The 26,435-nt window shown below is 43.6% G+C and overlaps 1 protein-coding gene across 3 annotated transcripts in view; it reads right to left on the bottom strand.

The window, feature by feature from the left end:
- The window catches only part of magi2a (membrane associated guanylate kinase, WW and PDZ domain containing 2a), a 172,843-nt gene that overhangs the window by 110,383 nt on the left and 36,025 nt on the right, over positions 1-26,435 (bottom strand). For all 3 annotated transcript variants that reach the window (XM_030045815.1, XM_030045816.1, XM_030045817.1), the window contains exon 2: positions 9,546-9,662. In XM_030045815.1, coding sequence (XP_029901675.1) covers positions 9,546-9,662 — 117 coding nt within the window. The remainder of the gene's footprint in view (positions 1-9,545; positions 9,663-26,435) is intronic.

Raw genomic sequence — 26,435 nt, 5'->3', positions numbered from 1 at the left:
ATTCAAAACCGTTTCCGCTTCAGGTTGAAGCTCGTCGCACACTTTGAGATCAGTGGGGAGGCAGATGGCAGGGAGTGACAGAAGTCCATACTTTTATGAGGGGAATTTCCAGGGGAGAGGACACATGCTGAGGGGAGGACGACGAGAGAGGAGTAAAAATATTTCACATTTAAAGCAACACTGATCACGCTGTCTGCTTTCATTTTCATGTCACACACACACACACACACACAGACACAGGCACACACACAGCCGTGTACACAGCAAATAAATGCACAAGCACACAAACACACAAATAAGTAGATCATCATGCAACAGATGACGGGAGAACGTGGTGTATTGCTGAGTGTATTTGTATCTGTGGGGATGTGCATCAGTGGCTCCGGCAGGGCTGAATAATAGATACCCCACCTGCGTGTTTGTGTGCGGGCAGCTCCACTCAGGAGGGAGGGTCTGGTTCACAGTCCGCCACCGAAACGCCCCTCTCAGCCATGGAGGCTCTGCCCATGAATATTAATGCTGCAGTGCCCCGGGTCCCCGTGGCCCTGAGCTGCTCTGTGAACCAAATCAAACACCCCTCTCTGTCCTCACTCTGCAGGGAGCCACCTGAGCCAGACAGAAGAGGAGGGCAAGGGTGGAGGGAGTGGAAGGAGAGCTGTCTTACTGTGTGGGGCCTGAAGCCACCCTGCAAACAGGTGGACTGAAACTACTGAGGAGCAATTAATCAAAATATCAATGAAGCAACAATACAGACAAGCCGCATTCTTTTGATAAAGTTAATGAGTGACAAAATGCCATTCAAAATGGACTGTTTGGTGCTACAGAGATGCCCTGGCCTAGAAATCTATGAAGACATTTTTGTTTGGTACAGACCTTAGAAATAATCAAATTGTAATTACTTTTTTTTCAGTGAAAATGAAAATTAGGATGCAAAAATTCCCACTGAAATCATGAATCATATCATATTCACAATATCAGTCATTCAGCCCTAACTGAAACCAGTACACACACACACACACACACACACACAGACATAAACACACACTGTGTAGTGGTAGCCATTGCAGAAGTTGTCCTTCATTCATTCATCCATTCATTCAATACACAGACTGTTTTTCCTGCTGACCAGAAAATACAGCGTGACTGAGATGTTCTGCAGTTCAGCCAACAACTTTGCCACATTTCAAGATCACACACACACATGTACACACACAGACACATGTAGTTTTTCTCTTTTCAGACAGGTGGGTTGACTGGTCACAATGCACGGCAACCTGCACGCTGTTTTTGACAGAACGACCTCAAACCTAATCTCTGTCTGTCATTGTTTAAAGAAGGGGAAAACTCTTTTGTTAAGATAAGGCTGGCTTTAAAACGATGGTTTGAGGTTTGGAATTCCATTTACCTTTTCCACAAAAGATAAGGCCGGCACACTCTCAGCCCAGTGCTCCGCTCTGCTCTGCTCTGTCCTGGCAAAACGGATGCCGAGCATTTAGGGGTGTGAAGGCAACTTGGAGGAGCACAGCTAGGACTTGATTTTTTGTAGCGACAAACAACTCAAAAAAACCACTCTAGGAACACTTAATGAAAGGGATTTCTCCACCCACCATTTAAATTATTATTCGAATTTTTTTTTTCCCGACAGGTGGTTAATAAGGATGCAGGCAATAACTGCAGTCGTTCCCAGGAGAGGGGATGGAGGATTCAGGTGGCCAAAATAAGAACAGGCTCTGTACACTCCCACAGCGCTTTTGTTCTCATGGCATATGTTTCTTTCTAATATGAGAGGATTGTGTGAAAATTTGCAGCCAAGGTGTGAAGATTCATAGTTAAGTTAAATCTCCATAATAATACAGCCACAAAATAACACATCTTTATATTTGTTAGATTCTGCTCAATAAATAACAGCTTTATAGAGCATAATTTTCTCAAGTGCTGCAGTGGACACTGGCAAAGTCTGACATGGACGTGTAAAGGTTGAAGTGTCCCATCTGGGACCGGCTGAGCTAAATTTTGCCTCTGTGCCCACGGCTCTGCGGCGACAACACTGTGGCAGTAAGACATGCTAACTCCTTGTGGGCACAATTAAGTAAACCGAGGTCCATTTCTCACTCTCACTGCCACTGAACAATGACACCTGTTCATACTGTCTTCAGTTTCAAGCATAAAAGAGCTGTCATTTTCTATCACTGCCACTCTGAAGCTGAATGAATCGAAAACAGAGGTGATTCTTTTTGACCCTTCAGAGTCCGCCAGCATTCTGTTGGAGAGGCTTGGCTCGCTGCCTTCTTTTATGAAACCCACTGCAAAAAACCTTGGTGTAGTATTTGATTCTACATTTAAGTTTAACAAGCAGATAAATTGTGCGGTGAGAGGCAGGTTTTTCTGACTGCAAGCTTCAGCAGAAGTTTGATCTTTCATTCCAAGATTTTGAAAAGATAATCCATACATTTATCACCCATCGCCTTGACTTCTGTAAGTCCTTATACCTGGGAGTCAGCCAGTCTTCCCTCTCATGTCTGCAGTACACGTAGAACGCTGCTGCTCGGCTTTTAACTGATTCAAGAACGTATTTCCCACATACCTGCTTCCATTCACTGGCTCAGTTCATTTTAACGTCTTAATACTTGTTCTTAAAGCACTCCATGGATCTGACCTTCTAATTCCATACATTGCACCTAGACCAGGTCGTTCTTCAGGCTCAGAAGAAGCTCAGAGGTAACCCGGCCTTTTCTGTTGTGGCCCCCAGTTTGTGGAACAATCTGCCCCCCCACATCAATTTTGCCTTCAATTGCTGATGGTGAATGCTTTTTATAAAGGTTTTTTTTATTAGTTTATAATTTACTCATTGTTCTTAACTTGATCTTTGTTTGGATATATGCACGTTCTCTGTTGTCTCTTTTTTGTTTTCTTCATAAAGCAGTTTGGTCAAATCACAAATGCTATCACAGAAGCGAAGAGGTCCCATTGCTGAAACGTGAATGTCTTTGTTAAAACGGGTGAAGAGATACCTCCACAGGAGAAGAAAACACCAAAAATGCTTTTTTGTAAAAAGTTTGGATATTATATCACTAGAAGTTTGTTGGTCACTGCATTGCAGGTGTTTTATCAAATTCCAGATGAGCTGGATTCAACAGGGGTTAGAGGCAGAATGCAGCCCAAATCCCTTGAGAAGGATCAAGGTTTCACATGACTCTCTCTTTTTCTTGCTTTCTTTCTCTGTCTCGCTTTCATTCCCCCACTGAATTCAGATCATTATATCAAAGACGACTCAGGAGTTCGCAGACAGCTCACATGACAGCATCACGGCAAGGTGGCCGTGGGCAGAGCATCCAGTGGATTCAAATCATGCTACCCTAAATGATGACTTGCTGACACATGTGTGCGCAAACACACGCGCACACACACACACACACACGCACACAGACTCACACAAATAAAAGGGACAGGAATGAGGGGGTGGTGATCCTTGCATGATGAAGGCCAATTAAGGAGCAAATTTCACACTTCTCCGTCATCTCTCTGTAGGCCACATCTGCCGATGAGCATCAAGCATCATCTCACACTCACCACCCAGCGTATCCACATCTGTGTCCTGCCCTGTCAGTCAAACTTCAGAGCTGTATCCCCCCACCACCACCACCTCCATCAACACACACACTCTGAAGAGCCCGCCTCCCAACAGAAAGCTAGGAAGAATGACACAATTGTCACTTCACAGCCCCGTGAAATTACAGTGTTTCCACAAAGTCAGGCTGCACATGTTTTTTCCGGTTCAAGTCGCCGGGATTTCCAGTTATTACTATGAAGGTGTGGGTTCGAATCCCACTTCTGACAAGCAGTTTTGATGTTCATTTACATGTCATTTCCCTGTGATTCCAGACTGGTCTGACATTGCCTTGCCATGCTTCTGCCTGCTTGGAGTGGGACACAGAGAGAAAAAGGGGAAAGAGGGGAGGGGTGATGAGAGGGAAAAAAAGGAAAGAGGGTTGAGAGTTTAAGAGGAGTCGAGCCTTTGACGCAGACGGGGAGTGGAAACAGTTGCCATGGAAACCCCACCCTGCCTCCAATGAGTCAATGAGTAAGTGAGAAGAGAAAGAGGAGAGAGAGGTAGAGAGAGGTAGGGAGAGAGCAAACCAAGGGATAAAAAGAAACTGGGCTTTTCGGTGACTAAGGGGCATCCATCTGATCTCCCTCACCTTTGTCAGAGAGAGAGGGAGAAATCAAGAGAAATGGAGCAAAAGTGAAAATGATGAGAGAGAAATTAATACACAAAAGAGCATAAACACAACAAACGCCAGGTGTTCCTCTAACCGTTTCTAAAAGAAGCTACGAGCCGCGATGCAACATCACCTCAAATCCACCTCGGTCTGCTTTTTTCTTTCATCTCTACACTAAGCCTCAGCTCAGAGCTGCGCAATGAGGCCCTCTCTGTCTAAGCTCCACTGTGAGGCTCAAAAGTGTCACCCTCCTAAGGTTTATTAGGCTTCTTATAGAGATGCTAAATTATGAACAAAGGGGCATTGGGGGAGCTGTTACTCTTTTTATTATCCTGATTATTACTGTCATCCATCAGACATCAGGCTATTAAACAGATATACAGACGTGTGACAAGACGGAGGAAGGTGGGTGAGGGGGCATCCAAGATACCTGGTCTGATGAAAAGTTATGGAATAAATTTGAGGCACTTGGTGGTGAGCTCAAATTTGAGCAGAGTGAAAACGACTGCACTTGTTAACTGTATCCACACATCCTCATCAGATTTCTACCTTGTAACCTAATGCACATATCAACGCATAGAGGACGGGTGTGATGGAAAGAGATAGTGCTTGAGGGGAAACTGACAAGGAATGAAGGAGGTAAAAGGAGGCAGAGAGCGGACGAGAGAGAAAGATGAGTATTTCCAGCTAAGCGGCAAAACCCTCCAGGATGATCAAACTGATAATTCCGGACGGACAGACAGAAAGACAGACAGATTGGCAGTCTCTAGCTCATTAGTAAACACCATCATTATTGCACACAGTTGCCCCAGCCATTACCACAATGTCCCTGTGGGCATCTAACTCCCCATTAACTTGTTCCTGCTATTAGTACAAATCCTGTTTTTAGGGGTGTGGTGTTTAAGATGTGGCTACATCTTGTATGTAAATCTATGTGCTACTTGTTGTATCGGTTCATCCCACATATGACGCAAAAATGATTTATTTTTGGCATCAACTAGCCCACTGTTGTTTCATTCATATTGCGTGTGTTTGTCTGCTTTCTCTCCCCTGCACAGTCTTTCTCTGTGAGTGTGAAGGGTCACATCAGGTCACATTACCCCAGCTCCCCTCACTCAAAGAAAACAAGCGCTCTCACTGCCTTTTCCTCTTCCTCTTGTTTCTTCAGAGATGTTGACTGACAGTGAAGAAATTTACAACATATCATCAAGCATCCATAAATTTCGAGTGTGGGCTAATTTGGGGTTTCATAAAAAACATGAGAAACCTTGCTGCAAAACATTTATATAAAACATGTCAGACTACAGCTAAAAAAGGGGGAATATCACCAATATCTCGAAGCACATCCAGAGACCTAACACCTACAGCTTCAAGCATAGAAAAAGTTCCCATCAAAATGGTCCTCAACACCCCACTTACCCTGCACAGTCAAAAGCCACAACACTCTTTATATGCTGGAGCGTATCTCAGTATCTCACTGAAAACATGGTTTATAAACTGTTTTAAAGTGTTACCTACAGTTAAATGATTTACAAGTTTGACCACCAACAAATGAGATTCTAAATAAGATGTTAACACCACTGTAATTTCCCCTCTATCTCTCTCCTGTTACTGGACTTGATAAATATATCAGGATTTCTTCTTGCAACTAGTAGTAGAACTATAACAAAAAAACAAACAAACAAACAAAAAAAAAACAAGTTACAAAAAAATACCATGGGGTGCATGGGAACTTATTTCTCCTGCCAGACTATATAGCATCAGCAGAAGCAGAAGATAGAGATTAACACTGTTGCATGGCATTGGATCACATCGTGACAGGGCTGAATTGAGTCAGTTTTGTTGGCTACTTTAAATGTATCTAGACGCATCGTATCATTGAATACATATTGAGATGCGTGCTGAATCCACAAACTAAATGCAAACACAATCACATATGTGACTGTAGACACACAGCCCACCAATGCACATACAGTAGACATACATTCATGCAGGCAAGCACCGCAATGAACTGCACCACTAAAACACACACTCTGTTTAAAGACAGATGTGGGACTCTCCAATCACACCCTTCATAAACCTTAACTTTCCATTAGCGGATATTAACTGGGCTGCTTTGTAAGCATCCCTCCTCTGTTATCAAGCCAATGGCTGCTAGCTGCCTTGCTTACATGCCTGGCTCACATTGCCCATTAAGAATCAATGGAGTCAACGCCCCCAAGCAGATCTTGATGAGAGGCTAATGCTAGCCATCACTGTTTTTCACATGCACCATGAACAGCAGTTAATGTCAACGCCACATCAGGAGAGGAGAGAAAGTGAGAGACTGAGAGAGGCTCTCCGCAAACAACAATCTCTTTAACAATCTCCCCACCTCTCTGCCTCCTCCTGACCTCTTGCTCATCAGCTCTATTATTCAGAGACAGTCAAAGATAGACACTGGGCCCACTGCCCACTAAGTGCTTTACTGTGTCCACCTTCCAAACACACACACACACACACACACACACACACACACACACTTTGATCAACATGTGAGATGGAGCCCGGAATAGAATGGAAAAGGCATGGATGAGAACATTAAGTATGCATGTGTGTGCCTGTGTGAGGGTAAGGAAGAAAGGTAAGAAGGTGAGCAAGTAGGCAAGAGAAAAGTGAAAACCAGACAAAGACAGAGACAGTTGCTGGCAACTGAAGAAAAAGTGAAGTATACTCCCAATGACCTTCACATTTTTTAAATCACATGCCATTCATTTTCCTGCAACAGCTGCTCTGCGCAGAAGTCAACAGCAAAGACGGTGCATGTGATGTTTCAAAGTGTGTGCTTGCACGCGTGTCCGTCTGAGATGGAGAATGTGCCAGGCAAAATACCAGATGAATCTATTAACTATTTGGGAAAAACATGAGAGGCACTTTATTTTTTTCATCTTTCAAGGGATGTGCCCAACTTTGAAGTTATTTACTATAAATGTCTGACAAGTCTACACTAAATACTTGCTAAGTAACTTACTAAATACGTGCTAAGTCAAATGCTCTGAAATTAGCTCAAATATTTGAAACTGCTTTCAAATATAGCTCTGCCCAGCTTTGGAGTCTTCAAAAGAAAGTACACACACAGCCTATAAATAAGTATGGGTGTGGGTGCGAATTCTTGTGAAAAGCACATGTATTGTAAATGCGTATATTTCAATCTCTGTGCTTTTCAGATTCAATTTTCATTGAATTATCCAGGCATTCTCATTCACTGTAGCCCACTTAAGCATCATGACTTGTCCACACACTTATTCTTCTCCCTTTTGTATCTCCCCCATCAAATCTATGTGGATTACCAGGCGATAGGCCTGATTTCACATGGGCTCAGGCTATTAACGCTCTGACCTTGGATTTCAACCAGGCAATTTGTCTAAGAGCTGGCACAGCCTTAGCTGCCCTCCGTGGCTTCATCCAAGCTCTGCGATTACTATTGGTATGAGTGGCAGTAACTCTCTTACTGTCTGCCTGTCGGCCTGCGTCCCTCTAATGTCTTCTCTTCACCACTCAAGGGTTCTGTTTAAATTGCTGTGATGAACTACCTCAGATCTATCACTTACAATTCTCTTTCCCGCTCTCTCTCTTCGTGGTCTACCATGGCTGTATCAGCTATCATAGATCTCTCCAAGCTGCTGTGTTATTTCAGAGTTTTCTTCATCCCCTTCTTTCTCCTGCCCTACTCTGGTGTTCTCCTCGGTTCCTGAGCCTCCACATCGTCTGTCCATACAGTGGTTCCCACTCCACTTGCCTCTATTTGTCAATTCATCTCTCTGTCAATCTGCCTATTAACCTAATATCTGCTTAATAACCTATCAATCGGTCTATCTAAACATCTGTCTATCTATTTATTTGTCCATCCATCCCCCCATCCATCTGTCAGCTTACCAAAGGTTACCTGATGTCACTTACTGCATATGTCACTTAAAGGTAACCAATCCGTCCATGTGTCTGATCAGCTATAAAAAGTCAAGCTCTGTCATGCCTGAGTCACTTCCTTTCAGCAGCAGCAAACAGCACTGAAGCCCACTGTTGAAGCGTCATTAAATGCAGCAGTTAACCTCTCTCTCTCTGTCTCTCTGTCTGTCTGCCAAATTTTATCTGCTGTCCATTTGCCGCTATGGTTATCATAGCCCATGTCCCATCATGCACCTCCCCTTTCTTCCTGCTCCCTTTTATGTCTCTTCCCCTCTATTTGTTATGCCATTTGTTCTCAGTCTTTGGCGCTCACCTCTTCCTCTATCTCCAATGCCTCTTTGACAGAGGCTCTGTGTGCAGTTATCAGAGAAAATTGCGCTACTGTTGCAAACAAATAGGTCTTTTTGTTCCTCCCATGTCTTCTGCTCGACGAAGGAAAAGGGAAAGTGGTTCCAGTGAAATGTGTCCGCTCCTGGCCTTGAAGAATACACCTCCATTAAGGATTCAGGGGAGAGTCAGCCAGCAGACAGCTGGGCCTAATGGCATGGCTACGCTAATGCAGCGCTAACACAGACATGCAGTCTCTCTGAAACAAACTCTACCCAGGATAAGCAAACATGCATACACAAACTTTAATATCACAGTCCACTCACTGACAGAAATGAGCATATGCTGTGGGGACAAATGGAATAAAGGAATTATTATATGAATTCAATATGGATTAAACATCACTGAGTGTAAGCCCATATAAGCAGTGTGACTTAACAAGCCCAGCATAAAGCCCAGCATAATGGGCTATACTGCATTGCAACATCATATAAGGAACCTGATTACCAATCGGGTATTACTTCTAAATTCTGTCATGAACAAAACAACACACCTGACACTGATTAAGCTTAAAAATACCTCAATGATGTGCGCTGTTGTGGTGCAGTTATGCTAATTAGTGACCGAAGGCTGGAGTCAGCTCTCAATTTTAAAGGCCCTTCAGCCTGAGACACACTGGCCAGGCCTGATTCCAGCTAAACCAACACTCCAGCAGCTAATCGATTACAACCACAGCCAGATCATTAGGGAGATTTGGGACTGAAGTTAATGGGGCACGGCGACAGGAAGGGATGCAGGACAACCAATTGCAATCTATTGTAATGAATACATATATGTCACGGCTGTTTCGGCTGAAATATGCACATTCAAGTTCAAGATCAAGATGGGAGGGTGTGTTGAAAAAGTCAGCCATTTCCCAAGACAAGCTACTTAAAATTACTTGATAACAAAGAGGAGGGCAGGTGCCCAGTTGAGTTACACTAAGGGAAGGGCTTGGCATCGGAGGGTGATTGGGTGGTCTGGTGTTTGGTGGGGTTGGACAAGATAACTCACAGGGGACGGTGCGGAGGTAGAGGTTGTCCCGGATGATCTGCTGCAGCTCGTGGTCCACCGAGCCCTTCTGGAAGCGTAGGTTGAGGTACTGGCGCAGGTCCTTGTCTATCACGCCCCCTGGAGAAACACATGGGACAATAACACTCAAAATCAATCTGGTTTCATCAAATCCATCACTCCCAGCTAGACAGCTTTAAATTCTTAAAGCCTGCAGCAGAGAACCATTTTGCTCCTGTGGTAGGGGAAAAAAAATGTCTTGAGGAAAACCTATTCAGTGCTCCACCAGAAAATGGGGACACCTGGACGTGTTCATAAGTTATCCACAAAAGGAAAAAGAAAATGCTTGACTCACACTATTTTCTGTGCACAAGAAATTCTACAAAAACCCCAAACTTTAAGAGCCAGCAGAGGTGGCACAAAATACTGCAGTGGCAAATGACCCAGAAATCACTGAAAATCATGGTGCTCAAACAATTTGCATTTACAAAATCTTACAAACAAACACTGCAAACACTAATGAACACACTCTGGCCTCTCCTGGATTCAGCATCTGTCAAGCGCAGCCACGGATTGGTGGAGGTGTTAATTGGAGCGGTGGCCAAACACGTGTGGAGAAATGTCTACACATAAATCACCCACAGAGTCCCCTGGGGGCTGTTTTTACTTCACTCCTCCTCTTCCTATCCTTTTTCCTCCTACCGCCTCCTGTCCTCACCCCCTGTCTCTCCTTCCCACTCTCAGTCCCACTTCTGTGAATGGACCATCACTCTGAACCAGTAAATCTCGCCTGCTCAGCAGGATGGAGGGAAGAAGGGGATGGAGGGAATGACAGAGAGATGGAGGGCAGAAGTAAGAAAGAGGGAAGGCAAGGGCAAATCCCACAGGGGAGGAGAGAGAGAGAGAGAGAGAGAGCTAAAACAAGCATCAAACCCACCTCCTCCCCAGATACTCTCATCCATCTACTCTGCTATACACTCATATAATCACATTTCAAATGGAGGCAGGACGGGACAGCCAAGGGGAAGGTAGCTCCACTGACATTACTTAAGGGATTCCTCATGGTGCAATATTAACAAACACGCTGCTGTTACTTCTCTGCATATGGGTTAGGAAGAGGAGAGAGAAAGAGAGAAGTACAGAGACTGAGGAGACATCCCTCTAACCTTCAACATCCTCATTAAAACAGTGATTTGGCAAAATGCCAGATACCATTTAGCATCCCCTTGAAGGCAATGACATAATGACATCCAAGTACCATATGATGGAGAGCATATATGTCACCATGCACGTACAGCCAGACGCACAAATACTCTAATACACATGCCATCACACATACAGGGGGTAGATGAGATTATAAATTGTAAGAAATGTGTGTAATGAGGATGGCATAATCAGATTAATTCAAGGATAACCTAGTTTGAGAGTACAAGTTTTCTGGCATATTGGGGAGATATATTATTTAGCACATTCTGGTGCTTTCGCCGTCACTCACTCTGTGTGTGTGTTTGTGTGTGTGCAAGTGCATGTATATGTGAGGTTTCAACACAAGCATGCGCACAGACACGCGCACACATTATCACACGAAGGCATACACAGAATCCATCAGAGCTGAACTAACTGACGGAGCATTTCAATATCATCATGCAAACGTGGACTGCACTGAGACCTGGCTGCATCTGTGTGTCTGTCAAAGACATGGAACGGCACGACCAGCCAATTCACATTAGCATGAGAAAAGAAGCCAAGCCAATAAATCTGCATACTGAAAAGGTGAACGGATGTACATTCACGCGTGCACATACACACACAGTGACACGCTAAATGGCACCTCTTGCACGGACAGCAGTTGTGCAGCCTGGCAGCCAGTGGCAGCAGTTTCAGTGTCCTCTCTCCACAGGTACCGAGGTGCATATAATCTCCACTGGACGAAATCTTCCACTGGGATCCCACGTCCTGCCCTGTCCTGTCCCGTCCTGTTCCGTAGGTCCCCAACTCTGTTTGTCTCTGTTTGCCCCAGTCCAGCCACTATCAGCCAGCCTGGGAGCGAAATCACCTCTCTCTGTACTCCACAATGGAGAGAGAGGGGAGATGAAACAGGAGAGCGCGGGAGAACGCGCGACAGAGAGAGAGCGAGGGAAAGAGAGAGCATGTGTGTGTGTGTGAGAGAGAGAGAGAGTGGGAAAGAGGAGGGGAGGGGAAGTTTGTGTATATGAGTGTGAGAGTGTGTGTGAGTGTGTGTGTGTGTCTGTGAGTGAGGGAGAGCGACCGCTGAAGCGCAGCTCAGGCGGTGGGGACCTATCACGCCGATCTCCCTCCTTCTATTGGTTCCCTACATTCTCAGGTCCTACAGCGCCCCCCATCTGTGACAAAGGGCACTACACCCTGTTTCATGCACCTCTGCTCGATAATAAACCAGCCTCTGCCCCCCTCAGCTTAGTGGGGCACCATGGCCTGGCTCTGACCTTGTACCACCATTGACGACCATGTGTTGAGACTAAACACTGTTACATTTTGACAGCGGTGGTCTTACTTCCTCAAAACAGTATGCCCTCTAATTAGATTACAGTTGTTTGTTCTGTGTGCTGCAGTGTCACAAAACGGCTCATTTGTATCACAACAGGACCATCAGCACTTTCTCTGGAGTCTGGTGACTCTCCTGTGTCTCACATTTTGTCCATTCCTGTGCTCATTTCCCTTTCTTCTCTCCCTGTTCCTTTGGTAGTGTCATCTTTTTCCACATTAATGTGCGCATACACACATTTGCAAGCACACCGACATGGCTTGATTTTGCCAGCTACTATCCAGTCTCAAGGGTTTTCATTTCAGCCCTGAAGGCATCAAAAAATAGAAAATCTCAAAGAGTGTGCAGACTTTTTATATCTGCTGTGTCACCACACAGATACTGTACATATAAAACAAAGAAATGTCCTTTGACATTTCTGTCAAAAGCTGTGTGTAGGCGATCCTCAGAGGGCAGGAGCTGGAATAGTAAGTCACAATGAGTGTCCACCTCCTGGTGCTGAGCAGCAGTGAGGACACACTGCTGACTGAGTGCTTGCCTCAGTGTGACACAATATGTGACCAGGTACCCAGAAATAGATAGTGTGTGTATGTGTGTATGAAACAGTGTAAGAGAGGCCAATTTTAGCAACGGCTCCCTGGGTCTGGAGGCTGGAGGAGGTCATCCCAACAGATGTGATACTCTCACACTCTCTTTCTCTCTTTTTTTCTCATCACTTCTTACTAGGGAAAGGCAGGAATGAGGGATAAAGAGAGGGAAGAGGAGGTGGTGAGAGCTGATAAAGGCGATGGATTGACAGCACTTCAGAGCAGGCCACACGACAATAATCTCACCACTGTGGACATAGCATGCACATGAATACCAATGAGTTGCTGTCTCCATATAAAGTGATCTGTCGTTTTCAGGTTTGACCTTGAGGGAGAAGAAGACGTAAGAAGTAAACCACACTGCCAAAAAAAGTCCTTAAAAAATGAAGTCTCACAATTAGTCTTAAAAGTGCACTATGCAAAATTGCCAAGGGTTGATTTAAGTCAGGACTGTCAAAAAAAAAAAAAAAAACATAGAAAAGTCATGTAATTTATCAGTAAGTCAAGTGATGAGGAGAACCATGCAGACTCAGCCATCCAATTATGTGCTTATTCCATATTTTTTGCCAGTTAAGTCTAAAGGGTACGCACTTCAATCAATTCATACAGCACCTTTAAAATCTTTTTATACAAGTGACAGGTTCTCTGTTGGGGGTGCAATGATTCCACTTGCTTCCACTGCAGTTTCCCTTAGTGAAGTAAGGACATAATAATATACATAATAATAGCATCACTTTCTCAGAATCGAGGCACTTGATTCAAGAAATTTTATGAAACAAGTTTATTTGCATCGGAAACAAGTAAAACCTCCTCCTCCTACCTCCCACCCCGCCCAAGTTGGCAGATGTTAAACACTTGATTGAAGAATAATAACATTTTCAGACTTTATGTAAGATTAAATGATTTGTCTTTGCAGTGTAGGTAGCATTTTTGATGTGTTGTACACCAAATCAGGCATGATAGCAGTTTCCTAAACAGATGGATGAATGAAAATCTCCACTGCTGTTCTGCAGAAGAGTAGAATACACCATTTAAGCTCAGCAGGTGCCACAAAAATCTCCCGGGAGGGTGCGCGCACGAGAGAGAGAACAGCCTGTGGAGAGTCAAAAACAAGAGAGCAGCTGGTTCCTCCTGGGAATAGAGGTGCTATACCAGCTAACTGCCTTAGCCTAGTCGAACTCGCGGTGGAGCGCTGTCTACGATCCTGGGGATGTGATCTCAGGTGAAGCCCTAAGAAAGAGCACTCAGCCCCACAGAGATAGCGGCTCCGCAAAAATGGCAAGTTCGTCTTCTCTTCTTCCTTGCTCTCTTTACCAGGAAAAGGACATGTAAGGAAATGTTCAGGATCTTGTTTGATCATCGTGGTTTTTGATTTATTCAAACACATTCTTTAAAAGTTTTATCTACAGACGAAAGTAGACTTTGTGGAAATGACTGCAAATGAGCAAAAGCAAACAGACCTTTTACAGTCTCCAATTGCAGGCTTATGTTTACTTGTCCAATTCTGTCACAGTGAACAAAAACATTCAAACCAATAAATCATTACTGGGGCAACAATGTTTCAACAGAGGATGATGTACTGCAGTTATAGAGTGGTGCTTTAAAACAGGCAATGCACCAAACTAAAGTAAATTGAAATTTATGAGCCTATTGAACTTAGCTAAAAGCACAATGCATCCCTCAATTCAGCACGGGTACAAAAAATTGGGCTTTCCATCCTGAATGCTCAAAAGCAGCTCTGTGCCGAACAGTGATTCATAACAATCTGACAAGGTCATTAAAACAGGAATGAATGCATGGCTGTGAACACACAGACACACACAAGAACAAAAACACATCACTGAATAAAGACCTCTGCAACATTGTGACAACATCGACTCCAAATTGTCCTGCTGAAACATGAGAACTTTTTGTTCTGAGCAGCAAAATTCAGCATCAAGGGTCTGTCGACAGTCAGTTAGTCTGCTTGGAGCACCATCATTAGAGCCTTACTGACAATATTTATCACACCTTGCTCCGAGGGCACCCCTGGGCAACCACATATGTAGCATAATGACTGTGTGTGTGCATGTGTGTGTGTGCACATGTGTGTGTGTTTAAGTGAGAGGGAGCACGAGGAGACAGCTGTTTGGATAATCATACTAATTAGAAGATCAGGGTGGGCTTAAAACCTTGCCAATTTCACCAGACACACACTGTGCTCAGTTGATTAGTCTGTCGATAAACATGTATTATGCCAGCTCTGCAGTCAAAGCATTAGAACTCACTAATACCAACTGGCTTTCATCTGGGTTTACATGTACAGACACACACACACACACACACGCACAAACACATGCCCACACATCTCTCTCTAACTCCCACAGGTGATTACTTCGCACACCTTCCTGCTGCTGCTTTATGCTGACCAGTCTCATCTCACCCATTGCCATGGAAATTCACTCAGCCCACCCATTGTCTGCTGGTGTGTGTCTGCGTGCATGTGTGTGTGCAGCATTTGTCTCCAGGTGGGGGAGGCCTGGTCCATTTTAACTTGGGAATGAGACAGGCCATCTCCTGCACTGATGGTGCTGCTGGAGCAGGAAATGGAATATGTCCTTCACATGCCGCTGTGCCTTCCAGTGGCCGCTGTGCATAGACGATCAATGGGGAACAGCATGGCAGAGCCCGCTGTTACCTGGCTCACATGTTGCAGACCCGGCCTCACAGCCAAATAATTACAGGCCTCATTTACACATAGTATTAAAATTTGATCTATATCCACACATGACATCCAGATAATAATCTCACTCCACCTTTTGTACTTCTAATTGGTATTCATACGCATTCCTGTGTGTTGCCAGCAGTCTGTTCACAGTGTGGCTGCAGCAGTGTTGACAAAAAAAACATGGTGGGTGCAAGGTGCAATACATGTGACACTGCATGTAGCACAGCCTTTGTTTACTTTCATTTGAGGTGTAAAGGATCTGCAAACTCTGATATAGTGACTCCTTCACCATGGATGATGGAAAGAAGCAACAACTAGTCTCTAGTCACTGCTTCTTTCCCTGGATTAGTGGAAGCAGACTGTGCTGGCATGAGTAATGCTGCTTATTAGGCTTTACACGATCAGGATTTTTGGGGCCGATCACCGATCACTGATCAGTGAGTTTAAATAAACCGATCACCAATCACTGATCCGATCACATGAGGGAGCAATATGTCTATTTAAATAACTTATTTACTGTATATAATTATGTACTGTTTACTGAATATCAACAATCATCTGTCATCATCAATTATCTGTCTCAGACACTTTGAAGAAGTCCCACACCACCAACATGTTTCTTTAAATCCAACCACAAATGATGCAAAATTCAAAAAACTTTATTGTCCGTCACATAGTGACAGGGCTCAAAGCTAACATGGCGATGGTGTGGAACTTCTTCTGAGTAAATGAGACAGATAAAACAATGCAACGGGAGCATCTGCAAAAAGTTTGAACACGACAATGATGTCATTGATCGGATCGGTGAATTAAGACATTACAGCTGATCACACAAATTGCATAAAATGCAAAATATCAGCCGATCCGATATGGCCGATCAGATCGGTGGAAAGCCTACAGCTTATACCTCATAGACAGTGTTTTCTAACAAATGTGAAGAAACTATGTGGACTGCATTTACACCTGACTGACTCCGGCTGAAATCCACCCTCCAATTTGATCACACTGCGACGTCAATGCATAGCATGTGTATTTACATATTGCATTAAAAACATTTATTCTTTATCCAGGTAACATATCCAGATGCAGACTGCATTTTAATACCAGACGTAAACACAGTTGAAATGAAAGACTCTTGCATCTGAATTGTATCTAGATTTAACTGGCACGTCTGATTTCACTTTCCCTCATCAAAATGCTCTTTTACATGAGTCACTTACCGTAAAGGTATTTACATCCTTTAAACGTGAAACTGTAAAAGCATTCTCTTTCCTGGATACATCTATGCGCCCAGATTTATTTACATTTATATAGTCGCTGTATGTGTTTTGGAGACATACTGCATTTATACTTTATTATCAAGGCTGCCAAATTCATCTCTGCCCACTTTTGGAACGGGTTTGGTTGATCACATCTTCCATGCATCATGGGTGCTTTTATACCTGAATATTGCGTGTCGTTGCACCACCCAGTTATAATCTCATCAACATGTTAATGTTGAAAAGTTGGTCACAGTAAGGCTCTGTTAAAGCGTAAGCAAAGTTTACAGTTTGCAGGAAGCAAAAACAACTTTTTCCTGCAATGCTCAAGAGTATGTACTTGAAAGGAGACAGGCAGTAAAACATCAGTCCATACAGCATGGTAAAAATAGCTGTTACATGGCCAACCAATAATGCATCAAATAGAATTAAACTTCAAAACCAGCCACTGCTCAAACATGGCTGCATAATGACTTTCACCCAACTTGTCTTTTCTATCAACCCCTCTCAATCCTTTTTCCTATTTTCTTTCTGGATCCCTCTGCCTACCACTTTCTCCCACATCCTCATATGTCCTTTTCCCTCTCTACCCACCTCCTTTCTCCCCTCTTTCTCTTCCTCCTTGTTTCTGTGTTCAAAGCAGCGGAGCAGCATTATCCACAAAAGTGAGCATTTATTTATTTTGTCGTTGGTAGTGTCAGTAGATCAAAGGAGAAACTGGAAGGGCTTCATATGTCTGTTAAAGCTGGTGGGAATGAGGGTGGATAGACTGAAGAGACAGATAGGCCTATCAAAGACCTGCCATCACATACAATGCATGTCTGACAGTAGGCCGCTCATCTCAGCACGCAATACAGCCATCCAGAGGAGGATGGTGTGAAAATAGTGGAGAGGAAGATAGCAGACTGGAAATAGATATGAGAAAGAGGCTAAGGCTACGTCTACACTAATACGGACAAAAAGCCTTTACTCCATTTGGACCTTCCGTCCACACTAAGCTGGTATTTTCCACCAGCAAAAAGGTGCTTTTTTGAAAACACTTTCCAAGGCGTGTAAATTTAAAAATGGCAGCCATCTAAGTTATAATATGGATAGAAAAAACTGAAAGGACTGTCATATGATGTAGGCTGAGGTGCATAGATTGTGCATACACCAGCGCATTTCAGTGTGGATGGCTTCTGAAAAACTGCCTAAGTGCTATAGTAAGCGTGAATGAAACACCAACACAATCATAGACAGTGAACACATCAAAGCTGTAACGTTCAGGAATGTATGAAATAACCTCACCTTAGCTGAACACCTGAGCTGAGCATCCTGACTGAACATGTGAATGTCACTGTGCCAACCGCTCGCTCCGGAGGACAACACCGCTTGCTCTTCATGACAAAGATCCATCTCCTCCCAGCTGATGACCCCGCGAAATGTCAAAGTCTCCTCAGAAAAAAAGAATTTCTCTGCATCGTGCCCCTGCAATGGTTTAACAACTAGAGGAGACAAAGAAATTCCTCCCCACCGAGACATCAAAGCTCTCTGCAGGCATATGCGGTGGACAGAGTGGTAAAAAGGCCAGGCTGACAAACTCAGTGCTTAACAATTTGGTTGCCTTGACAACAATATTAATTCCATCGCAGAGTAAGGACAGGACCTCAGACAAAGTGGAGCAAAGATTACACACGGTCATCTCTTTCCTGAGGAAAACTGTTTTCTGTATTTCCATATGTTTCTGTCTGTGTGCATCTATGTCAAAGGGGCAAAAAACGCACACAAAATTAAAATGGAAAGAAAGTTAAATCCAAACTGAATTTTCATGGTTGCCTGTAAAGATTGTTCTATTGTTATGCTTGGCAGAAGCTCATTCTTTTGAATCTTGGTTGACCTTAATTTAGTGGACCCAAGGGTGTAAGTTTGATCTGGTAAGTGGCGGGGTCTTGGCTGTCATCCCACAGGAAAATATAATCTAAATTTTAATCACACTTCCTGCACTTCAACACAATATTCTATGATTATATAGTGATCTTGAACACAGACTCAAAATGTAATTAAGCTTAAAAGGCAAGCAGAGAGTGTTTTCCAATTAAGCTCAAAATGTAAGCAGCACACACATGCATGTCTGAATCATATAATTCAATACATGATGAATGTCATGATTAGCCATATCATGATTAACACTGTTGTATAATTCAATAAAGACTCATATCACCAATGTGAAAAAGCAACTGCCTCCACGTACTTTGTGACTTGCTGCTCCACATTTAGCGGCAACAACTGCAACCAAACGCTTTGTGTAACTGGAGGTAAGTCTTTCACATCACTGTGGGGGAATTTTGGCCCACTCTTTGCAGAATTGCTGTAATTCAATGACATTGGAGGGTTTTTAAGCATTAACAGCTCAAGCTTCTGCAATAGCATCTCAATGGGGTTAAAGTCAGGATCACAGACTGGTGACTGGACATTCTCCCTCTGAATTTTCTGGTAAAGAGCAAAATTCATGGTTCCTTCATCGGTGGCAAGTCTTTCAGGCTCTGAGGCAGCAAAGCATCCACACACCATCACTACCACCACCATGTTTGACTACTGGTGTGATGTTTTGGTTGTGAAATGCTGTTTTTGCTTTACAGTAGACATAACGGGACCTGTAACTTCCAAAAAGTTCCACTTTAAATTTCTGTCCACATAACATCATCCCAAAAGGCTTGGGGGTTATCAATGTGCTTTTTTGAAAATGTGAGATGACCATGTTTCTCTCTCTTGTCTCATTTTTGTGTGGTCTCGTTCTTGTTGAATCACAAACACTGACCTCAACTGAGGCTAGAAAGGCCTGCAGTTCTTTAGATGTTATCCTGGGTGTTTTTGTGACTTCCTCGGTGAGCAGCTGCTGCGCCCTTGAAGGAATTTTGGTAGGCTGGCCACTCCTGGGAAGATTCACCACTGTTCCAAGTTTTCTCCATGTGGAGATAATGGCTCTCACCGTGATTCGCTGGAGTCCAAGAGCATTCAAAATGGCTATGTAACCCTTTCTAGGCTGATATAGCACGACAACGTTTTTTCTCACCTCTACTAGAATTTCCTTTTATCGTGGCGTAGTGAGCTGCTTGTTGAGATCTTGTGGCCTACTTCATATTGATGGTAAGGTACCTGTATTTAAGTGATGTTAAGATTCAGCAGGGCTGGCAGTAAACAAGCCTGGGTGTGTCTGCTCTGTTTGCTCTTGGTTAATTGGTTTAAGTAATTACGGGGGCAATAACTTTTTTTACACAGGCCCAGTTGGTGTGGGATAACTTTCTTCCCTTAAATGAATAAAATTATCTTTTAAAAACTGAATTTTGTGTGTACTCTGGTTGTCTTTGTCTTGTATGGTGTTTTGTATGAAGAGTTGAAACAATTAAGTGGGATAAATATGCAAAAATAGAGAAAATCTGGAAAGTGGGAAATATTTTTTCACAGCACTGTATGTATATGTAAAAGCAAGACTTTCTAAATAAAATTGTTACATTGTAAGCTCTTTATTTCTGTAATATCTATGAACAATTCCCCTTGTTTTATCCTGCTCTTAAGTTGCATTGGTAGTAATGAGAATTACACCAGAGAGCATAAAAATCAACTAACAAGGTGAATACTTGCTGAACTGCCAAATGCATTGTTGATCTGGAGCGGGAATGCAGGTCATGCGTGCAGCTCAGCGGCTGGTTCACATTATATACACATGTACGTACGGGAAAGGTGTTGTCATTTGTGCACCACAGGAATTATATCATATAATTATATCATATCATAACACATAATTTGTAAATCAGGGAATATCACTTGTGTTCTTGGAAGTGTTCATAACTGGCTCCAGAAATCCTCTAAGGGGAAGTGAGCTGTGTGTGTGGCAGGTGGGATGCTGCTGGGGGAAAGGAAAGTTCCATGCTTTTTTTGGTGAAAGTAACTGCAAGTGCTTCACAAGTGTAAGACTTCGGACAAGTTAAAAAGGTTAACTGGGTATCGCCCCAAAGTTGGTTGGAAATTAGCTGCTTTAGCGCTTCGGCCCTGGAGTGCTAATGGAGGCTCCCTTGTGTCTCCAGTTCAGATTGATTGCACAGGTTCGACCTGTCTGGCTCTCTGGACGGGGCTAGTGCAGGACAAGGCTGGAATTCAAGTAGAATGCACATCAGTGATTTTAATGCAGTTTTGAGTAGGCTATTTTTTTCCTTCTATAAATTATTAAGTGGGCATATCATTTCTGACAAATTTTGGAATATGTTACTGTTCACATTTGTCAGTGAACCACAAATGTTACTGAATTTGCTGTAAAAAACTTGGTCACCCTATTAACTCCTACTTTTACACTGCCTAAAGTTGGACAGTTAGACTAGTGTATGGGCTTGTCTTACACATCACTAACTTAATTAAACCTGCATAACCATCGCATTTTATCATTTATCTAATGCCACGACGCTGTACTGTGTGTCTGTACAGTTTCCAACTCATGCAGCAGATAACTTCAGACAGTCAAGCCATTCAGCCAGTCGCCAAGCTGGAACATGAGTGGGTTTATCCTTTGTAGAGTGCATGAGACTAGTTCACATTCATGCATGTGAAATTAAAATCAAACTGGCAAGACAGACATCTTGGATTATCAGGAAAGTGGAAGGGACACGTGACTATTGTTCTCACTAAGTTTGTGCCCCATGATTAGACCAGCACATTGCAAATAGGAAGGTCATTAGATTCTCTCATAGAAACACTTTAATATGTGAAAAATCACATACCACATATGTATTTATACAATTAATACACTAACTGAAAATCACTATTCATACTGGTCCTGTTTCCACTTCAGTTAGCTGCAGCTCATAAACTACACTGCTCAGTGTAAAAATATTTGCTTAATTAATCACATCACTTTGCATTGTTTCTATTCATGTGGTGCCTAAAAACGTTTCCAATGTGTTTTAAAATCCCTGTCAAGCACAACCCCTTATAGCAAATTGCTTAAATATATCAAAATACAAGGCACAGAAACAAAGAAGTTGATTGCCAAAAAAGCATTAATCCCATGAACAATAAGACCCCCATGCTTTAGGCTATTGGTAAGCTAGATCAATCAAGGAAGTTAGCAGCCATTGCACTGATTAACCTGGATCCTGACACCAAATTGGTTCAGCTTTGAGGACTGATGATTAGTGCTGAAAGGACAAGTGGGGAAAGAAGAAAACTGAAAGACAAATATGGAACACGAAAAGAAAACTAGACAAAGAGGAGGCGACATGGTTGGCCAGTGAGGCACACAGACAGATCTATTGCTCCCTCTATGAGTGAAGGAAAAGGGTGGAAGGGAAGGGACCGGGGAGGATCAATATTTTGCTTCTTAATTGGGCTTTCATTTAAAGGCGGGGCCTGCATCCAGTAATCACTGATGTCCCATGATAGAGCCATTTAGGCCTATTGAACTGTGTAAAAATCCATACTGGTCTTCAGAAGGCTGCAGGGAGAGAAAAGGAAACTAAAAGAGAGGAGAGGAGTGGGAGGAGAAAAACCTCGGATTCACACAGCTTATCCCCAGAAACAACTGCCATTTACTTAAATCCTAACAGACCTTAAGAATTTCTTTTTCTACGAATCAAAAATGCTCCATTTTGGTTGTGGGCTGGTTTACAGGACATTGCCGATTTTACTGAGGCTTGGCCACTGGTATGAGACGTCAGGTTGAACTGACTGATGGATGAGTCAGGAGGACCCCAGCACAGTTGCAGGACCAGGAAATTGGGTCTTATTGATATTAATGGGTCGCTAGCTAACAGCCGAGCCATAATGGCTGCCGCCGGGCTTACTCCTACGCTTTGTCACTGATACAGCACAGTTCTTATTACACCTTGCTGGGGCCAATCTAATTGAACTAACCCAATCAGAGCCTAGGAGTGCTCTGGTCCGCTGAGCTCGGCAGCACTGGTGATGGAGGCTGATGGAAGAAAGATTAAAAATGCGGCTGCTGAATCACACTTTGCATATTCCACGTTCCCTGCTATGTTTATTTGTCGCGGCAGAGAAGAATTATGGGAAATGATAAGGCGGCCGTGTAAGCGGCTCATGTAGCTTTCTGAGAGCAAATAGAGCCGAGATGATATTCTATGTAAATGTTTCTTTAGCAAGTGTAATGGTGTAAAGTGGTGTATGTGCAAAGTAAGCTGTTGAATATTCCTTTTCAATTACATTTTAATGAACTGTGACATTGTGAGACTCAGAGGGGAAACGTCAATGAAATATTTGCTTGAGATTTAATTTCAGAGAGGGGGGGCTGTAAGGGGGCTACAGCATACAGATATTGGCTTTCTGATGTCTTTTCTGTCATGTGCATGCAATCGCAAACACACAGAGAAACACCAACAGACACACACATCACACTCATAAGGGCTGAAAGTAATCTGCCAAGTCTTTCTCTGTTTAAACACACACACACACACACACCCTCAAGTTTGATTTACCAGTAGCCTCTTTCTCTTGCAGGCTCATCCTTTCTCTGTCACGCACACACACACAACCACATGCAAGTTTACATCTTTATGGTAAGCTAGCCTGGTGTGACCAAAAGAGTTACTGTTGCTTCACAAACTGTCCCCTTCCCCCCAACCTGCACTGTCAAAATAACCGCCACACACAGCCAATCACAGCGCACTTCAAAGGCCTTTTCACCCAATTGCATCTGGCAGTCTGACTGCAGATCACAGCTTACTGAGCAAAGCAGAGAACTCCTCAGTCGTGTTTCTAAGTTAACATCCCCCAGTAGAATGCCTTTCATGGATAAACCCATACACTGCAAGAAAACTGTGATGCAGCAGAGTTCACACACACACACACACACACACACACACACACACACACACACACACACACACACACACACACACACACACACACACACACACACAAAATCGTCTCATCTTCACCCTCTGGGTGAGGATATTTGTAGGGTAGAGCGGACAAGATGATGTGTAGATCATCTGAGGTAATCAGAGGGGCCCTTGTCAGGTCAGATCTCAAGAGGATTTCAACATGAATCCGTCTAAAGCTCTGTGCTGTTGTACAGGGACCACTCAACGAGCGGTCTTTTGGGTGCACCAAGCGATTTTCAGAAGGGAAATGCATTCAAAAGACGGAATGCCTTCAGTTCATTATTAAAGCCCAGTATCTGGGACATAGTCCTAAATAAAAGGTCATCTGCATAGTTTGAAGATACATCATGCAAATGCATGTTTAGCTGCCTCTCATTTGCATGGGAATGAAGATGTGCTCACTTTTGGTCTTAACTTGACTTGAAAGTTTGTTGATTTACTTTCATGCAGAGTCGATCTCTTCAGTGGCTACAAAAAGTGAAATCATGATCAACTTCAAGCCTGATTTTCACCCCCATAATTTATTCACTTATTTTCATCTGGGTTTGCTTTTTTACCATGTTACCATTTGATTTTCATGTTTTACAGGATTGGCAGTTCCTTTGAGACACTTCAACTGGACTCCCCAATTTGTCACTGGATGCTGTAACTTATATGTACCCACAGGAATAAAGCATCTATTTACTCTCCTGGCTCATCCAGGTCAGCACTCTGAGCTCGTCTCATCTTCAATCTTCCTAAATTCTCCCATGTCACTCCCCCTCAAGCATTACCCTCACTGGCTGCTGGTAGATGCCTGCACTGAATTCAAAACACTGGTGCTGGCATACATGCGAGGCTGCTAAAATAGCTGCATCCCCATACCTCCAAGGCAGGATTTGGCTCTAAATCCAAGTCTATGCCCCACAGTTCAATCAGCACTGTCATTCCCTGTCTTCTGCCACAAGCGGAAAACAAATCCTTCGAAAAGTGCCGCATGCCAGTTGCTACAAACAATCACATCACCTCTTGTCTTGAGGTAAAGACAGACATCCCCTCTGTTTTCTTGTCTGTTTTTCTAGCATTTCCGCCTCACATAATCATAATGTTGTTGCATTTCAACTCTTGACCTGTCATTTTAAGTCATTATCAATGGTGTTTTAGCTGGATGACTACAATGTAAATGTAAAATTTTGACTTCTGTGATAGGTCAGAGGTGCTCCTGGATGCAGTGAATTCAGAAAAGCAACCACAGATCCAGCTATGTGAGTGCAAAAAACTGCACAACTTTAAAATGTCACATAATGAAGCCAACTTACAGACAACAGGCAAGCGATCATCAACTGCATCGGTGAAAGGCTCTTAAACTCTGAGAGACAAACATTACCTAGAAGGGCAGTCAGACAGTGAGAGAGACACTGACAAATGAAAATCAACATTTAAACAAACCAATGTTGCGCTGTCTATTTTCCCAATAATGATTGCACAAAGCATTGCATTGATTTTCTGCGTCTGGGAAGAGGTTAATTACAAACTCGGCAGCGGTCAGTGCCATCCATTCATCTGGAGGTAATAACAAAAGACACAAAACCACTCTCTGTCTCTCTCTCTGTGTAAGTGTGGGCCACAAAAGACGACAGAAGACAACAGAAGTTTCCGTTCCACAAAGTTGAGGCCAGTTTCGGTTCTACTGATGGATGGGAGAGGGGTGGCATTGACCTCTGTTTGAAGGGCTGTGGCAGTGCAGCTGATGAAAAGAGAAACACTGTGTTTTTCTGCCACTGATCTATATTGCTCATTTACTGTCTAGGGCTCCCTAAGGCGCTCAATCCTTGTTCTAGCGAAGGGGAGGGTATTTTGGAGAGAGAGCACTTGACATAAAGGCTTCTCCGGCTTTGAGAGCAGATGAGAATGGGCCTCTCTGAGGAGCTGTTCTCGTAGCTCATCTTTGACTTAGCCCTGGATATTTCTCATGTTCTCAAATCTCCCTCCCTATTAATCGACATGACTCTCTGACCTATTTGTAGACAGAGTGGAGAGCACACACTGAAACTCTCTGTGAGTGTGTGTGCTGCATGGGAGAGAGGGAATGACTGCAGGTGCACACAGATGTTTACATCACAATAGAGCGCGTTTTTTTTTTTTTTTTTTTTTTTTTTTATAGTAGTTCTCCGTCCATTCTTTTCTCGGCACCACGAGGGGAAATTCCACCTGTCAGGTACCATCACTGTTGCACGCTGGTTCAAGTAGTTCAAGTAGCTGAGGGCTGAGGAGAACTCAAACTTCCAGAGACAGCTTCATCAACTGGTTTATCAGCGTGTCCCTCTGAACCAACGCACAGTGTCTCAGTGAGACGTCATGCCAGCTCGGAGTGCGAAGCTGGCCCAGTCGCCCTGAGGCCAGTGGAAAACAGGCAGCATGACATGCGATTGAGTCTGCAGCCCAGAGCCCTCGGCAGCCGTGACTTCTTGCTCCACAGTCCATCAGCATCAATGTCAAAACTCCCTGATATCGCTTCCAGTGTATGAGCCAATGAGCTGCCAGGAGCTGACCTTTGACCCGTCCAAATTAGTTTCTTCTTCGTAAATGTTTGTGGACGGGGTGGGGAGTCAGTTTCAGTTATCACGGTGCAACTGAGAAATGAAACGGAGCCTAAAAGCCGTCAAATCGCAAATTGAACTGCCTCATTGGGAATGAACACCTTTTGGCCCTGAAATCTTATTATACTTTGGCTCTTTTCTGCTCCTCCGGCGCTCCCCTCCTCTTCTACCCCCGTCATAACAGGAGTGGTCTCGATAGTGAGCTCTGATAGCGTCTGGGGAGTGACGGAGGCTGGGAGGGAGGGAGAGGTTCATCAGCAAATGGCTCCCTAAAACCCAATCTCATCTATATGCAGATGAAATAAATATTGATGTGCTGCCGCGCTCTCGTCGTGTTTTGCCTAATTGATGCCAGCACTGTTGTA

The sequence above is a fragment of the Myripristis murdjan genome, chromosome 23 (assembly GCF_902150065.1).
Source record: "Myripristis murdjan chromosome 23, fMyrMur1.1, whole genome shotgun sequence".
Lineage (NCBI taxonomy): Eukaryota > Metazoa > Chordata > Actinopteri > Holocentriformes > Holocentridae > Myripristis > Myripristis murdjan.
Note: the sequence above shows the minus strand (reverse complement) of the source record. Positions and strands in the feature narration are given on the sequence as shown.